General features: G+C 36.3%; 1 protein-coding gene across 1 annotated transcript in view; it reads right to left on the reverse strand.

Annotated features, from left to right (window-relative positions):
• Positions 1-738: 738 nt before the first annotated feature.
• Positions 739-19,286, reverse strand: part of LOC126461082 (protein spinster) — a 335,019-nt gene continuing 316,471 nt past the window's right edge. Inside the window, exons 5-9 of the mRNA XM_050095968.1 lie at positions 15,714-15,848; positions 11,848-12,109; positions 7,506-7,604; positions 6,481-6,727; positions 739-5,173 (exon numbers count right to left, since the gene is read on the reverse strand). Coding sequence (XP_049951925.1) covers positions 5,130-5,173; positions 6,481-6,727; positions 7,506-7,604; positions 11,848-12,109; positions 15,714-15,848 — 787 coding nt within the window. The 3' untranslated portion in view covers positions 739-5,129. The remainder of the gene's footprint in view (positions 5,174-6,480; positions 6,728-7,505; positions 7,605-11,847; positions 12,110-15,713; positions 15,849-19,286) is intronic.

The following is a 19,286-nucleotide window of genomic DNA, read 5'->3' on the forward strand; positions in this document are numbered from 1 at the left end:
GAGGGAAGTTTGGGCAGCAAGGAAGGCTATATATATATATATATATATATATATTGGTCTTTAAATATGTCTGCTTGTGTCTGTATGTGTGGATGGATATGTGTGTGTGTGCGCGAGTGTATACCTGTCCTTTTTTCCCCCTAAGGTAAGTCTTTCCGCTCCCGGGATTGGAATGACTCCTTACCCTCTCCTTTAAAACCCACTTCCTTTCGTCTTCCCCTCTCCTTCCCTCTTTCCTGATGAGGCAACAGTTTGTTGCGAAAGCTTGAATTTTGTGTGTATGTTTGTGTTTGTTTGTGTGTCTATCGACCTGCCAGCGCTTTTGTTCGGTAAGTCACCTCATCTTTGTTTTTATATATATATATATATATATATATATATATATATATATATATATATATATATATATATATATATATATATATATATATAATAAATCCAGTGCTGAGATTTGAACTACTTCCCTCCAGATCAAATGCTATCGCATTGACACGAGTTACCAACCATACCTTTCAGGGAAGCTGCCATAATGGAGACTTAAATGAAAGTGTGCAGTTAATAAGGATGATAGAATTACCAAAAAAGTTACAGGTGGCTTTATAAGCTGTTCGAACTCAAATTATATTAATAAATTCCTAGTTCTGCTTTGCTTATAGCTGCAATTTGGATCCCTCAGTATATCCAAATCATACAAATTAAGATGCCTCAGGTAACACATGTCATTAAATGAAGATAATGTACAAATATATAGTTTACTTTATTTCACCATTTGAATTTTTACAGACAGGATTAAATTTCCTTACACTAGTCAGTCTTGGCTCTGCTCTGCTATATTTTCTCAAGAGCAGTTATAATTTACAAAATAAAAATTTGTGAATTTCAGACACTATTTACAAGAAATGTGATATAGTTTGTAAAATAAAGATTATTCAAATCCAGATATAATTGATTTTAAGATTCATGACATTAGGACTTGTCTTTCTTTGCTACACCTTATGTGCATTTAAAATAAAAATTTGTAAACTGCCATAACATGAAGTTTCTTAGAAAGTCATCATTTGAGAAAAATAATTAGTAATAACTTATTTTAAAAGACAGGATTTCTATCATGCTACTCCCATAGTTTTGTTTCACACTTACTGCCACAATATGTTTCCTTCTGTTTAGAACCCAGATAGTCGTAAGATGCATTTAGCGTGCAAGATATCAAGACAGCTAAAATACATAGATGTTAACATGTCATTAGTGACACAAATGTAATCAAATATAGGGACCTAGATCTATAAATTGACATGTATCCTCTGTGTGGTGGAGACAATGTTACAGGTCATTTGATTACCTTTGAGAATGCTGTTTAGTTAATCAGGTTAACATACATCCAGAGGATTTATTTTAGATGTGGATTCTAGCTGTCAGGCTTTGCGAAAACATTTACTATTCATTCATTCACACATCATGTCTATAAGAATCTTCATGAAAGAAAGGGAGATTAGCATTTATCATCATTAGAGAGAGACCACAAGCTCAGATTAAGGAAGCACGATTTAGTAAATGAGTCCCATCCTCTTCAGAGGAAGCATCCCGGCATTTGTCATGACTGATTTAGAATAACCATGCAAACTTAAATCTAGATAGCCAAACAAGTATTTGTAACCTCTCCCCCTGGTCAATAAACAATTAAGTCATCAAACTAGTTGATGAGTTTTTGCATTTAGACCACATAAAAGGAAATAACGTGATACACAAAAACCCCAACAGAAGAATAAAACTGACCTGGACTGCTTTTCATAATTTACTGTCTTCATACTGGAGATTCTGATGTTTCTGAATCAGTGTGTATTATCAGTTTTGACTAATGTCAGTTAAACATGAATCTTTTAATCTGACAACAATGAACAAATGAGTGGTGCATGTTGACAATTACTATACAAAAATAAAGAAATGTATCAGGAAGCAAATGGGAGTAGGAGACATAAATAAAACTGTGGTGAAAATGAAATTTAGGGGGGCGTCACAAGAAGTCAAGTAAATGGATGGTCATTGTACCATAGAAGCCCTTTATTACATTCAAAGAGCTAAAAAGAGACTAAGTTGACTATTTAGTGGGAGGAGGGTAGACAATGGTATTTGCAAACATAGAGGATTAGCTGAAAACAGCAGTGCACGTGAAAGTAAAGAGGCGGCCTTTATCAGGGAGTAGGTGACAACTGGCTGATGATGAAAAAGTTGTTTTTCTACAAATTCAACTTTTCTTAACAGTATAGTCCAATTATTTTGTATACTGGCTGGATTTGTATATCACAATAATTTGGAAGCATAATATAGTAGATGGTATCCACTAAAATCAGACTATGATATAATGCTAATTGTGGGCTGGAATTCAACTCTAGCTTTTATTTCCAGCTTTTATGGACAATACTCAACCTGTGAGTTATGTTATGTCTACAATATTTTTCCTAATGGTACTCATGCCATTGAAATTCTGCAGAAAGCTATTGAAAATGGAAAGAGATTGACGCTAGGTGAGCAGTAGGTCAAACACTGTTTCACCATCTTCATGAAATGCCTTAATGAAAAATTTAGTTTTAATGACAGCGGGTGTTAACCAGCTGAAACATTACTGCTGGCAATATCTACATGAGTTTAGTTACAAATTAACTAGATATTTGGGATCCAGTGGGCGAGTTAAGTTTCGTCAGGAGATATTTAACACAGTTCCTATGGGAAATTGGGAAAGATTAGTTATGTGACAAATGTGGTACTATCAAATGCCATACTATCAAATAATCAAGTGGAAGGAAAGGTGTGGAGGAGGGGGCAGTAACATAATGCAAACTAAATTAACCGGCAATTCTTTTAGCAAATGCCGAGATGACAATCTTCAGAATCATTTAATTAAAACACAGAGCGCATATATATAAGAAATTTCCAATGCAAGACTCCTGTGGCAAGATAGTGGTATTCATTATCAAAGTAAGTAGTAAATCAAGTAGTCCTAACTTGACCTCAATAAGGCATGAAATGATTTACATCGTATTGTCAATGACACTTACAAACAATAATTTCTTCTTCTTCCTCCTCCTCCTTATTCTTTTGCTCCTTTCCTACTCTTTTTTGTCACCAGTTGTTACAGTTATTACATGCAATCATGTTATCAGTTATTTTTTCTGATGTTAAATAATTCGTTTGAAGATTTACAATTGTGCAAGTTTTACGTAACAGTAGAATCAAAACCAATGCTGAAGACTTAATTACAACATCCTTTTCTTGCCAATATAGTAACAAAGTGAATTACATATTAATGATGACAAATAAACACTGCATTTAGAGTGTAACAGTGAACAGTAATAAATGATGTACATCCAGTGATACCAAAAATACGTAACACATATTTATGTTACAATTCCAGATTAAATAAAACTTTTGCTTTTAGTCACATTACACTTAAATGCTACTAAAATGTTAAGCTTCTTTTTGTGGAAGAGTACTGTTCTTATACAAATAACCAAAACATCTGACATGTTTGAACTTACACATGTTCTTAACCAATAATTTCATAGAGAAAATTCCAAGTATTTCAGTAATTATGATACAGTCTTTGATTCCACAGTTTAATGATGTCTGACAAAAGGTAACAGAAAAGGTATCTGTTCTACTAGCTCCTGGGGGGAAAAAAGTGGGTGAAGAGATACTCAAATGCACATGAGAAAACAAAAGCATTTTTACCATCGGGGTAAATATCTAAATCTTGTTATAAAAGGAAGTAATGTAGTACAGAACAATTAAGTTAATTGTTTTCATCATTATGAACAGTAAACTTCTGTAATAATGTTATAGAAAACCCTGAGCAAAATACACACAGCATAGTACCCCTCCCTCCACCCCCACCCCACTATAGTTGTCACTCTATTGTCTGTAATGAACTTACTTATTTAGTTACGAGTTTGGAACCACAACCTTATATTTTTCTTGCTGTAAAAATTTCTTTTGGAAGATGGCATTAATTAATGAGATAATTACTACGTAAAAAATGAAAAATCCATATACCATTGATTGTTGGTTGAAAAAATTTTAATGAATTTATTTTAACTGAATTTCAGGGTGAACAGTCAAATACTTCAGTATTTTGGCAAGTGGACTTTCTTTGTTAGTGCCAGATGACTGAGTAAACATGGAAGTGCTCAGTTTAATAATTACTGTACATACTTTTGAGTGCCAGGCTAACTTCACACAAAATCCATATATATCTAAGTGGCATGGAACAATTCTTGGACATGTGTTCATCATGCTCATTGCTCAGCAATGAAATGTTGTTTACTGTTTAATATAAACAGTTTCATATCTGCTCTGCAAAAAGTTACATAAATTTTGTTGTTATCAAATGGACAGTATCAACTTAAGTCACTGTCAAGAAAGTGGCACAGAACAACTTAACATTATTCAGCTAACAATGATAGATTCTTACAAAACTGCTAAACAATGGTGCACAAATACAACAGAAATTAAGACACTGATACAGTTTTGTTCTTGACTCATTTAACTGTTGACGTAATAATTCAATGCCATTTGCATAATTATACATAAAAATTTGATCAACCAACTTCTCACTGAGATATAACCGGACAGATAATGTTGTAAAAAGCAACAGAAATTTAATTTCTGCCCCAGTGTATGATGCATTTACATAACGCAGATTTCTGCATCATGATAAAAGTTACAACAAATTATTTTCAGCACAAAAATAGAAATATCAGTATCACAATCTTTTATCAAGTTTCTTTTGACAAGACAAATATTTGTTTGAACCACTCAATTTTTATCACTAACTGTACAGCACATCTAGTCAGTCCTTGCTAACTGCTGGGTAAGTACAATAAATATTATGTAACAATGCAGAGCACATTTCCCTAAAACTGATTAAACCATTTCCTTGTTGCACTGTTCACATCATATACTGCAGACTTGCATTTACTATCAAACTCACCAGCACTTGGTGCAATGTAAGCACATTGTTTCTGTCAGTACTACAACATAACAAATGACCACACTCACATAGGGAATTAGGAACAGCGTGCACTTTTAAATACTGCCCAACACACCGTGTAATGATTTACAACCCTAAACCACTTTCAGTCATCAGCAAAAAGATGTCTTGGCTGTGGATGTTCAGCACCTAGAAACAAATTTATAATTATTTCAACAACAATAATTACTACTACTACTACTGATATCTGTGAAGAGTCTGGCATTTCAGAGATTAAATATATGCTAATGACTAAACACAAAGATGTAGACTCCATTGCTGGTTTGGTTCAAACTAGATAGAACTGATGGATTTACAAAAAATTTAACAGCCAGTTGCTCTGCAAGCTACAGGTGGCTGGAACATTTCAAGCAAAGGAATAACATACTGTTAAACATGTTTGAAATGAAGATGACCAAGTTTCTATGACTATGACTAGAGGTTGGATGCAGTCTAATGCCTTCGACACTTGAACAGTATGACAGGAAAGGTGTCCTTTCTACCACTGCTTACACCATTCTAAATGTCAATCATATTCAGGAAGGAAAACCTCAAGGAAAGAATTATGGTTTTGGCAGGATGCAATTCAGATAAAGCTGAAAAACTATGCACATTTCTTATTGAAAAATGTTTAAAATCAAGCTGTTCTGAAAACGTATGAACCGTCCAGATCACCCACATATTATATTAAAAGCTATTAAGCTTAGATTTTGGCCTCCAAAGAATCATGTGGTCGAGGTGTTGTATGAAACCTGGAATTTTGCTATCAAAAGCAATTGCTCTGTAAACATTTGTTCATAATCAAAGTAAAATAAGATTTTTAAATCAACTATTAGATGGATTACATTTGTTACATTCTGCATGGAATTTGGGGATGTTAAAAACGACAAAGTTGTTTTGGTTATGCAGTCATTCACCAAAGACCCAGATTCTTTGGCAGTGGATACTGAAACTGAGCTGATATTTAATGAAATATTTGCTACTGTTTCTACATTATTACACTATTCTGAATGACCTTGTTGCCGGTCAGTGATGATATATACAGTACTGACAATGACAGATTACCTTTTTTGATAGCTTTTAGAGCTCCAAAGGTTGCACAGAAGTAGATGACTACAATGACAATGATCAATTTGACTATTAAATCAAAACATGTGGACCATTATGTAAATAATGCTTAGCTATAAATATTTACTTGAATGGCAATATGAATAAAACAATGGCCAATGTTATACAATTGCCAAATAATTCATGCTGAAAAGGAACTGCAGAATCAATCTCAAAAAACAATCTTCTGTATATGGACTTAGAATGTACAGCATTCATTCACTTACAATGGTGAAGTTCAGCGGGAAATCTAAAAGCTGTACAGTAATAAAATTTGACGATATCAAAAATACAATCAATGTTATCTCATTTCTATTCACAAACTTTCATTCCTATTCAACCGTAATTACCTTGATGTTCCAGTTCTGCTTTTTTTCTGTCCCGAATTATGTACAGAGCTGTTATCAAGAAAAAGAGACCACCAAGTACTTCAACAAAACTTGTTGTGAATAGAGCATACTGCAGACTTTTGAACCGCACAACAGGATCCTCCGTTTCATGAACTCCAATTATCATAGTGTCATTTCTAAGAATTGTGGAATTAGCGTGTAAAGAAACATCTGGTCTGTTTAGTGATGTCTTCAGAGCTTCAGAAATCTGGAAAAGTATTTCATATAAATACACACACATACCAGGTAATTTCAACATAATTTCATTAACAGTATTAAAAATACATGAAATGCTTGTATTTTCAAAATAACTTGTAACTAAGTTTGTAGCAATTTTTAAAAATGACAGAGAATCTATATTTTAAAATAGTTATTTCTTAGTACACCCATTACGAGAATGGGGAAACAAATAACTGACTAAATAACACTGTAATAATCAAACAATGGAAAATCCAGGATGGAATGTAACAATACCAGAGAAGGAAAGTCACTACTCACCGTATAGCGGAGATGCTGAGTCGCAATAGGCACAATAAAAAGATTCACATAATTAAAGCTTTCAGCCATTAAGGCCTTTGTCAGCAGTACACACACACACACACACACACACACACACACACACACACACACACACACACACACACACACCTACCTGCAGTCAGATGTGTGTGCAAGTTGCGTTTTTGTGAGTGTGCGTGTGTATGTGTGTCTACTGCTGACAAAGGGCTTAATGGCTGAAAGCTTTAATTATGTGAATCTTTTTATTGTGCCTATTGCGACTCTGCATCTCCACTATATGGTGAGTATCGACTTTCCTTCTCTGGTATTGTAACATTGTAATAAGTGATAATGACATGATTAAGTTATTAAAATTGATACTCCTGGATTGAGAGCAAGAAATATGATCGCCAATAATGCAGTCAGAGAGAGAGAGAGAGAGAGAGAGAGAGAGAGAGAGAGAGAGTTAACTGTTAACAGGAACTTACCACACCAATTAAATAAGGGCTGCCAGCATCACCTAGAGCATGGGAAAGAAGAATCTGGAATGCTTCTGCTGTTGATCTTCTGGTTGGTATTACAACATACTGAAAAAAATTTAATCCCATCTTATTACAATGGATTTTTACTGCAGTATAAGAAAAAAACAATTGCTTTACAGGGTTAATGAGCTGAGCTGAGCTAAAAACTGATTGCAAAAGTCTGTATTTATTAAGAAGGATAGGGTTTTTACTACCTAAAAATAACCATAATATGAACAAAAATATGCTACTGTGACAAAAAATTCACAAAAATCATCAAAATAATATAAAAAATCTAACCTAAAATATTAAAATGAGGTAAAATTTCTCTTGTAAAATAAGTCAGTCAGTTTACAAGAATGAACTATTTGTTTAATAAGAAAATGCACATGACAAGCAAGCAAATTTGATGTTTTAGCATGCTTTTCTTTAACTTTACCAGAACATAGTAACTGACGATTTTTTTCCTTTGTTTTACATATCATCATCTTCATTTCAGTTTATGAGCTCTGAGCAACAATATACAATTAATACCTCATGCAAGGTTTAAAATAAAAACGTTTTCTTACTGTCAGGCCACAAAGCTTTATAGTTCAAGAACTTTTTTTCTGCTTTAGGCTAGTGGCTCTTCTGATTCATCCACAGCAATTATGGTAACATGAATAAATCCAAAATATGATTTTATGTTTAAAATTTGCCTGAAATTTCAGTATTAGACATTAATTCTTGGGCTAGCCCAACTGAAGCGGCTTGATTGCTGTTGCATGAATCAATGCTGCTTCACATATCACTGAAGTGCTTGCAGTAATAGTTTCAGGGATCAATCCAGGGCCTCCATATTGTCATAATAGGAGATGATATGGAAATGTCTGGGGCTAACAACTTAAAATGCTGCAGCGTGTGAATGGGTTTTCAGAAGTACCTTTCAGACACATCCAACAAATTTGTCATCATTGCTGAATATACCACAAATCTCTTCTGCAGCTCTGAGTAATGCATGCACTAAAGAAGTCACATGCACCATTTTACTGTATAATGCTTCTAGTGAATTGGCAGCTTTCACCAGATAAGATGCAATATCCTTTACAAAGAGTAGTACATTGTCACACCTAATGCCTTTGGACCATATGAGACCCATAGATCTGTTTAACAATTTACTAATGGTGGAAAAATTAACTTTTTAAAATGTTCATAGTTTATTATGAACTTTTTGCCTGGACCATCCTCTTCCAAATTTCCCACAATGGCATTTGCAGTATATCTCCCACAGAATCTGGTTTCATCAAATGACACACCATCTTTTGTATTTTTTATTTTTTTATTTTAAACAGAGCTTCAGCTGATGTAGTCCTTCCTTAATGTGGAAGAATGGGAAAGAGATTTGTCTGTGTATTTTTCTACAGATTCCTAAGATTTTTGATGGTTCAGTTCACTTAAGGAGATATCAGCACTAAGGAAAGCTGTAAAAAATATCAGTATTTCAGAACTTTTAACTGTAAACCCCATTTGCAACGTTTTGTTCCTCCGACATATTGAACATAGGACTACTCGACGCGCCACCATGGCCATGTAGCGATCTACGATGTATCATAACAGGCAGTACACTACCACTGGAGCTCACGTTTTGTGCAGACGTAGAACAGATAGTGGCTCTAAGCATTACAATACTTGTACAGCATTTATTGCCTCCACACCTACCTATTATTAAGAGAACAGATAGGCAAGTGGATGACGAATGTTGGAACCACAGAAGAAAAAACTGAAATGATCCTGATTTACGGAGAATGTAGGAGAAATGCCGAGGTTGTTGTTGCCTTCTATGCCAAGCATTTTCCAGAGAAAGTGCGCTCTGATTCGTTCTTTTACAAGGTTGTCAAAGCCTTTATGTCTGTTGGCAATGTACAGACCAACAAAAGGGAATGAAGCAAACATGTTACAGGAGAAGCTAATGAAATAGCTGAACTAGCAGCAATGCACCACAACCCACACATAAGTATCCGGCAATCAAAAACCTTATCACTTGTCACTCTGTCAAGAACTTCTTCGCACTGATTTCCGTTTCAGGGTAGTGTTCTGTGAATGGGCACATCAACAAATGCGAATGACCCCTACGTTCTTTGCCGAATACTATTTTCCGATGAGTCTACATTCAGAAAACAGTGGTAGTGTTAACCAGCATAACATGTATTACTTGAGTGTAGGCAATCCCCACTGGTTACAGCAAGCTGACTATCAACGTCCTTGGTCAGTTAACGTATGGTGCGGTATCATGCGTAACAAACTCTTAAGTCCATAGTTTATCAATGGCATGCTGAATGGATGCAAATACCAAACTTTCTGGAACAGCTACTACTCCAGGATGATGCCCTGGACATTTGACAACGTAAGTGGTTTCAGCACGACAGTTGTCCAGCGCATTACGCTACTGAAGCATGGAAGATATTAGCCTGTGTTTACACTAGTCAGTGAATTGGCAGTGGTGGCCCTATTAGCTGTTCTCACAGGTCGCTGGATTTGATGTCACCAGATTCCCTTCTGTAGGGTATTTAAAAGATATGGTGTACCAAAAAGTGCCAACAGACCACACAGACACGGTCAACCGCGTCGGAGATGCCTCTGGTGACATTCCTCACAGATATGCTTCTGTCCTGTGTATGGTTATTTTAAAAGTGGTTCACAAAATGTACTAAAGTTGGTAGTACTACATTTGAACATTTACTCTGATTGGAAAAGTAGAGCAGCAGTCTGGAGCCATGCCCACAGTGGCATGCTGAGTAGTTCCCTGTTCAGTATGTCAGAAGACTACAACATTGCAAATGAGGTTTCCAAACAGAAGTTATGAAATACTGGCCTTTCCTAGCCTCGCAACATGGACATGGGGCCCATGTGCCATTGAGCAGCATGTCATAAATTACAACTGTGTACCCTATCTGTGGCAAAATGAAGAAAATGCTTCAGATCAGGATCAGTTAAATCCAAACAATCCATTTTTCTCTTTAAGATGATCTGGAAGAAGGATATGCAAAAACTGCAACTGTCAATGAAAATATGGGTATAGTTTACTGTAAGTTAATGAGCAAAAGGTCAAGCAGAAGAAAGAACATTAAGAATTAACTACGAAAATACTTTGACAAGATGAAAAAAAATTGGATTTCTGCTCCAATCTGTTGCTGTGGGTGGGACACAAGTCCACTGCTTCGCATTACAAGCTAAACAGAGCTCAAAACAGTGGATTTTTCTTATTGAGTGTACTTATACTTTGCATAATACAATAACTGGCTAATACTTCACAGGCCTCTGGGATGAATTTTCACTCTGCATTGGAATTTGCACGATCTGAAACTTATTGGCAGACTGGGGCTCTAATTGGGAGTGTTTGCCTTTCTTGGAAAGTAGAACTGGTGCTAGTGGAAGTAGAACTGCGAGGGCAGGTCGTGAGTCACGGCTGGACAGCTGTCAGCAGAGCATTTGCTTGTGAAGAGCAAAGGTTCCCAATTCGAGGCGCATAGTTGTAATCTGCCAGGAAGTTTCACTTCAAAATTTGTTTCGGCCAGATGGATGAAAAACTAAGTGTGAGCAGAGGGCTGCTATTTCATCAGAACAATGCACATGCCTATAAAACGGCTTTGGCAAAGAGAAAACTTGGGGATAATTGACAGTGTATGAACTACTGGAATGGTCAGCCCATACATCAGACTGTTCCTCCAACATTCTCCTAATTCCCACACACACAAAAAATTGGTGGATGGAAAACTTTTTCAGTCTGATGAAGAGTTTATGTATGGCAGCCTAAGATGGTTACTTTCCAGATTTTACAGAATATGACTTCTGGGGTCATATCTACTAACCAGGAACTACCAGACACTGTACCATTTTGTGTTGATCTACTACATCAGAATGTAATTTCACTTATGATCTTAAAAACGAAACCAGGCAAAGAACTTTTCACCTCACTCTTTCATGTTGCAATATATCTATAAACATAATTACACCATATAAGCAGACTATATGTTACAAAAGTTCCCAATTTTCACCAGAACATACCACAATAATTTAAGTTCACACAAATTTCACAAAGAATAATAAATACATAGCAATGTCTGATGTTAATGGAGAACAAAAACATGCACTGCTCAATAAGAAATTTCACAAATTCTAAAGTCTGCAGATGATAAATGTTTCTTGCATTTAGTTGAGAGAAATGAACCAAGCAGCACACCAAATAGCCCAGATATCATTACTAGCCCACCAGACACATATGAGACACTGACACAAATAAGAACATAACATATTAGACTATAAAACTTACCAACAACATGTCAGCCACTACAGACCAGTTGAGGTTCAAGAATACTTCTCCAAAAAATATAAATATGTAACATACAGAGATGCTACTTTCAGCTAGGAGTGATGCGATGAACAGTAGTGGGGCACTAATAAGTAACCCTATGGCACATATCATAGGATCCACACGAGGGTATCTAGGTCTCAAAAATTGAGCCAAGCAGGAACCCAGAGGAACCCCAACCAATCCAGAAAACATGGCCACGATTCCAAACTTATAAGAAACACTGGAATAAAAGAAAAAAAGGAAACATTATTGTCAAAAAGTAAACTTACCACAATACATGGGACTTCAGTTTCAATCTTATTAAAGTTTAATACCACCTATGATGCACCAAGGTTTATAGTGTTGAAAGTAAGTATGTCAACTGTAAAACTGATAGACCTAAACTTATAGAATTCAAAACAGTGAAAACTCATAATACAAAATAGTGAAGATAGACCTGTCCATATTTCAGCACTGCTCAGAACACGATAACAACTACAGTCACCATGCTTCAACTACTGGCGTCACACTGTTTTCACAGTCAAATGAAACAATGTACTCCAACTTACAGCAGAAGAGTCACTTGTTTGGATAAAGGTCAGTCTGGTACATGTTATGTCACAATATGTGACATTCGTGTGTCCAATAGAAAAGGAGAAAGAGTAAGTATTCAAATTTTAAAACAGCAAGAACTGGAATCTGCCTTAGTTAGTTTTATGTCCCATGGATCATTTTGAACAATGTGGAACGAGTCATTTTACTTTTACATCACAAATTAATTTGGACATATGGTTACATTCTGAATATTCCTACAGTTCTTTTCTTCTTTTTTCCCCCAAAGAGAAAAAAGATATACAGATATTGTGAGTTAGTAAGGCCTACACAGCACCTTTTACACATTAAAGTTGTAGAAATTATTCTATAGAATAGGATCTGTCAAGGAGAAACTTCCTCAGGATTTTTTTCTAATTTTACTTTGCTGTCTGTCAGAAATTTTACATCACTGGGAAAGTGATCAAAAATTATCGTTGTAACGACCCCTTTTCGTGCTAAAGACAACCCTAATGTGGAGCAACAAATGTCACTTTTCCTTCTGATATTGTAATTGTGTACACTGTTGTGCAGTGGATTATTTACATTTAACTTCATGAAAGATTAAATATACTTTGAAGCAGTAGTCAGAATGCTCACCTCCTTAAACAGATGTCAAGGAGATATTGTGAGTGAGCACCACATAATATTCTTACAGAATGTTTTAGTGCAAAGAAGACGTTCTTTCTTAAAGATGAGGTACCCCAGGACATTCATTATTCCTTACGATGTTATTGAATGAAAATATTAAAAACATGTCACCTTACTAATTTGTATCTCCCCAAGATTTGCAATGATTCTAAATGCAAATGTGGCTGAACTAAGTTGTTTTAGGCATTCCAAAACGTGCTTTTTCTAATTTAAATTCTCATCAATATGGGCACCTAAGAATTTTGAAGTTTCTGCCCTATTTATTATTTCTCCATCATATGTTACACTTATCACTGCTGTAGTGCCCCTAGATGTTCAGAACTGAATATGTTGTTTTTAAACTGATAACAGTCAAATGACTTCGAAAGGTCACAGAAGATACGAACCAGCGCTATTTTATTATTTAATGCTCGTAAAATCTGGTGAGTGCGAATGTAAATGGCATTCTCGGCAGAGCAACCATTCTGAAACCCAAACTGTGATTTGCTAATGTCAGATACTATTCTAGAATACACCAACTTCTCAAGAATTTTGGAAAATGATGTCATCAGTGAAACATGCTGGTAGTTATTGACATTTCTCTTATATGGGAACAAAGCTTTAGTACTCAATTGGAAATACCATCAAAACCAGACGAGCTTTTATTTTTCAGAGAATGTATAATTTTGTTAATTTCAAAAGGAGGAGTTGGTGATACATTCATATGATTGAATTTTATGAGAGGCTGTTTTTCAACATATAGCTGTGATTTTTCTCTTTCAGTGCTTGTCCCTATGCTTTCCACTATATTTAAGAAAGATCATTAAATACACTTGCTGTCTGTGATGTTCCTTGATTTTTTTATAACATTTCTTAGCGATTTTGGGTAGTTTCTGTAGTGAGCTACTGCGGGATACCTACTTGTTCTCCCTGAAAGATACATTTCCCTATTCCTTTCACAAGATACCTTAATCCCTCTGGTGATTCATGGTTTTTTTTATATGGCTGTTTAGTGTCCTTTCCAATTTCCTTATGCAGAAAGGTATTTTCAAATAATGAGATGAATTTGTAACGGAATAGGTTAAATTTAATGTTAACATTTGGTTCATTAGACATTTCATCCCCGTCATCACCCGTAAAGTGTTCTTAAAAACACTTGTCCTGGAGTCATTAATTCTTGTAACTGATTTCCACTGAGAAATATCCATACTGTAAGGCACTGTGTTATTTATACTGAGTAACTGTGCATCGTGATCAGAGATTGTTACCAGACAGACAGTTATTTTCTTGCTTTAAGTTTCACAAAAGAAAACATTATCATTGTCCTACTGTCTTTCTCCAACCATACTAAAAAGTTAATCACTGAAATCAAACCATAGGATCCAAATAAGGTTTCCAGATCATTTCCTCTATGAGAATCCTTTAGAAAATGTGGATAGAAGTCACCACAGACTATTAACTCTTGCTGCTGTCTGACATAGTACGGCAATGAACCCAGATTCCTCATAAACAGTTATAATTAAAAGTGAACTACTTTTCAGCATCAATTCACAAGCACACACTTCTATGTGCTGATCACAAAAAGAATCTACTTGTCTCAATGTTCCTGAACTTGTGTTCTATCATAATATAGGTAACAACTTCTCCTTTCCCATATTACTTCTAGGTCACGTCTAGTATGCCCCATCTCTCAATTGTAGGAACAGGCACTGCACTCATATGAGATTTCATTTCAGTCAGCAGCAGCCTGCTCTCCTCACTCTTCACATGGTTCACAGTTAACAATATCTATCTAGAGAAAATGATATCTATTGAAGATAAAAAATAAATAAAGCAACACAAAGATATATGTTCAATTACTCAAAATATTTTTTTATACTCTTCTTAAAATATATTTAAGGATCGATGACTTCTGTAATTTCATATTGGGTTAATCAGCTCTTGATTGCAGTTTTTAGATAATGAGGTCACACATAAAACATGAAATTGATCCAACAGCATCACACTCATAATTTGTCTTACACAACTCTGACTACATTTTCTGCTACCACTCAAACATATTTTTGGGTGAGACTCATTCAAAAACATGACCTTTCTGTGTGACACTGCGTATGAATACGCCAAATGTAGCCTAGGGTACACAGGATACAGTTACACAGGATACAGTCCATATTCTAACATAAGTAAGGAGAGTCATTGGACGTTTAGAGTGCATTGGTTATAAGCAACGATATCAGCCACACAAACTTGTACGTACACTCATCAGCAAACAACAAATCAAGAATGGTGTAGTGTAAGTCATTTCCCTCATTTCAACATATATTTTAAAACAAGAAAACACCAGATGACAGTGATCACAACTTATTAGCAAACCAGTTTGTTTTTGACATGTATAGCCACTGCTGCTGAAATTACACACAGATTAATCAGTTTATCAGATAGTGTCCCACATATCTTATTGCTCAAAACATGGAGTTTCACAAACCAATTATTCTAAGCCAGAAATTTAAATCTTGTATCCATATTATTACTCAAACACAGCACTGGCCCCATAGTTTTAGATAATATAATAACCTAATTTTTGCAAATATGGGAACATCTTTGCTGAAAGTGGTACTACGTACTCATTAAGAGTTGCATTTTCGTGGCCAGGTTGTAGAACAAGTCCATAGTGAATAAACATTGGACCCCACCACGCCAGGGCACCAGCAACAAATGCGACACAAGTGAAGCCGAGGGTTGACAGCATGAAACTGGCACTGAAAGATACAAACAAAATCAAATGTAAGATCAGGAGCTAAAAATGTCTTAAGATTATTGTACAAGTAATGATGGAAAGGCTAACCAAATTTAACCATAAGCTACTCTCTCTCTCTCTCTCTCTCTCTCTGTCTCTCTCTCTCTCTCTCTCTCTCTCTCTCTCTCTCTCTCTCTCTCTCTCTCAAATATTTAGTTCCACCTTTTACATGTCTCTGAGAAAATGTTTACTAAGTTTATTTTTTTACTGTTCTTGTAAATTTCTCAACTTTCCACCTCCATTTTCTCATTTCCTTCCTTCTACAATTTAACCTTCCATCCCAAAAATGAGATCCACAGTTTACATCTCCTATTTGTGCCCTCCCCCTCTCGCCCCATGAACCATGGACCTTGCTGTTTATGGGGAGGCTTGCGTGCCTCAGCAATACAGATAGCCGTACCACAATAGAGGGGTATCTGTTGAGAGGCCAGACAAATGTGTGGTTCCTGAAGAGGGGCAGCACCCTTTTCAGTAGTTGCAGGGGCAACAGTCTGGATGATTGACTGATATAGCCTTGTAATACTAACCAAAACAACCTTGCTGTGCTGGTACTGCGAACGGCTGAAAGCAAGGGGAAACTACAGCCGTAATTTTTCCAGAGAGCATGCAGCATTCCTCTTGGGTAAAACATTCCAGAGGTAAAAACAGTCCCCCATTTGGATCTCCGGGTGGGGACTACTCAGGAGGACGTTGTTATCAGGAGAAATAAAACTGGCGTTCTACGGATCGGAGTGTGGAACGTCAGATCCCTTAATCGGGCAGGTAGGTTAGAAAATTTAAAAAGGGAAATGGATAGGTTAAAGTTGGATATAGTGGGAATTAGTGAAGTTCAGTGGATGGAGAAACAAGACTTCTGGTCAGGTGAATACAGGGTTATACATACAAAATCAAACAGGGGTAATGCAGGAGTACGCTTAATAATGAATAAAAAAATAGGAATGCAGGTATGCTACTACAAACAGCATAGTGAATGCATTATTGTGCCAAGATAGATACGAAGCCCACACCTACCACAGTAGTACAAGTTTATATGCCGACTAGCTCCGCAGATGACGAAGAGATTGATGAAATATATGATGAGATAAAAGAAATTATTCAGAATAGTGAAGGGAGACGAAAATTTAATAGTCATGAGTGACTGGAATTCGACAGTATGAAAAGGAAGAGAAGGAAACGTAGTAGGTGAATATGGATTGGGGGGGAAGAAAGGAAAGAGGAAGCCGTCTGGCAGAATTTTGCACAGAACATAACTTAATCATAGCTAACACTTGGTTCAAGAATCATGAAAGAAGGTTATATACATGGAAGAGGCCTGGAGATACTAGAAGGTATCAGATAGATTATATATTTAAGGTTCGCCGATGACATTGTAATTCTGTCAGAGACAGCAAAGGACTTGGAAGAGCAGTTGAACGGAATGGGCAGTGCCTTGAAAGGAGGTTATAAGATGAACATCAACAAAAGCAAAACGAGGCTAATGGAATGTAGTCGAATTAAATCGGGTGATGCTGAGGGAATTAGATTAGGAAATGAGACACTTAAAGTAGCAAAGGAGTTTTGCTATTTGGTGAGCAAAATAACTGATGATGGTCGAAGTAGAGAGGATATAAAATGTAGACTGGCAATGGCAAGGAAAGCGTTTCTGAAGAAGAAAAATTTGTTAACATCGAGTATAGATTTAAATGTCAGGAAGTCGTTTCTGAAAGTATTTGTGTGGAGTGTAGCCATGTATGGAAGTGACGATAAATAGTTTAGACAAGAAGAGAATAGAAGCTTTCGAAATGTGGTGCTATAGAAGAATGCTGAAGATTAGATGGGTAGATCACATAACTAATGAGAAGGTATTGAATAGAATTGGGGAGAAGAGGAGCTTGTGGCACAACTTGACTATAAGAAGAGATCGGTTGGTAGGGCATGTTCCGAGGCATCAAGGGATCACCAATTTAGTACTGGTGGGCAGCATGGAGGGTAAAAATCGTAGAGGGAGATCAAGAGATGAATACACTAAGCAGATTCAGAAGCATGTAGGCTGCAGTAGGTACTGGGAGATGATGAAGCTTGCACAGGATAGAGTAGCATGGAGAGCTGCATCAAACCAGTCTCAGGACTGAAGACCACAACAACAACAACAAGACAGAGATTTAGGAACCAGGTTTTAAATTGTAAGACATTTCCAGGGGCAGATGTGGACTCTGACCACAATCTATTGGTCATGAACTGCAGATTAAAACTGAAGAAACTACAAAAAGGTGGGAATTTAAGGAGAAGGGACCTGGATAAACTGAAAGAACCAGAGGTTGTAGAGAGTTTCAGAGAGAGCATTAGGGAACGATTGACAAGAATGGGGGCAAGAAATACAACAGAAGAAGAATGGGTAGCTTTGAGAGATGAAACAGTGAAGGCAGCAGAGAATCAAGTAGGTAAAAGACAATGGCTAGTAGAAATCCTTGGCTAACATAAGATACATTGAATTTAATTGATGAAAGGAGAAAATATAAAAATGCAGTAAATGAAGCAGGCAAAAAGAAATACAAACGTCTCAAAAATGAGATCAACAGGAAGTGCAAAATGGCTAAGCAGGGATGGACAGAGGACAAATGTAAGGATGTAGAGGCTTATCTCACTAGGGCTAAGATAGATACTGCCTACAGGAAAATTAAAGAGACCTTTGGAGATAAGAGAACCACTTGTATGAAAATCAAGAGCTCAGATGGAAACCCAGTTCTAAGCAAAGAAGGGAAAGCAGAAAGATGGAAGGAGTATATAGAGGGTCTATACAAGGGCGATGTACTTGAGGACAATATTAGAGAATGCAGGGTAAGATGAAATAGGAGATATGATACTGCATGAAGAGTTTGACAGAGCACTGAAAGAGCTGAGTCGAAACAAGGCCCCTGGAGTAGACAACAATCCATTAGAACTACTGATAGCCTCGGGAGAGCCAGCCCTGACAAAACTCTACCATCTGGTGAGTGAGATGTATGAGACAGGTGAAATACCCTCAGACTTCAAGAAGAATATAATAATTCCAATCCCAAAGAAAGCAGGTGTTGACAGATGTGAAAATTAGCGAACTATCAGTTTAATAAGTCACAGCTGCAAAATACTAAAGCGAATTCTTTACAGACGAATGGAAAAACTGGTAGAAGTGGACCTCGGGGGAGATCAGTTTGGATTCCGTAGAAATGTTGGAACACGAGAGGCAATACTGACCCTACGACTTATCTTAGAATAGATTAAGGAAAGGCAAAACTACATTTCTTGCATTTGTTGACCTAGAGAAAGCTTTAGACGATGTTGACTGGAATACCCTATTTCAAATTTTGAAGGTGGCAGGGGTAAAATACAGGGAGCGAAAGGCTATTTACAATCTGTACAGAAACCAGATGGCAGTTATAAG

Source organism: Schistocerca serialis, chromosome 1 (genome assembly GCF_023864345.2).
Source record: "Schistocerca serialis cubense isolate TAMUIC-IGC-003099 chromosome 1, iqSchSeri2.2, whole genome shotgun sequence".
Lineage (NCBI taxonomy): Eukaryota > Metazoa > Arthropoda > Insecta > Orthoptera > Acrididae > Schistocerca > Schistocerca serialis.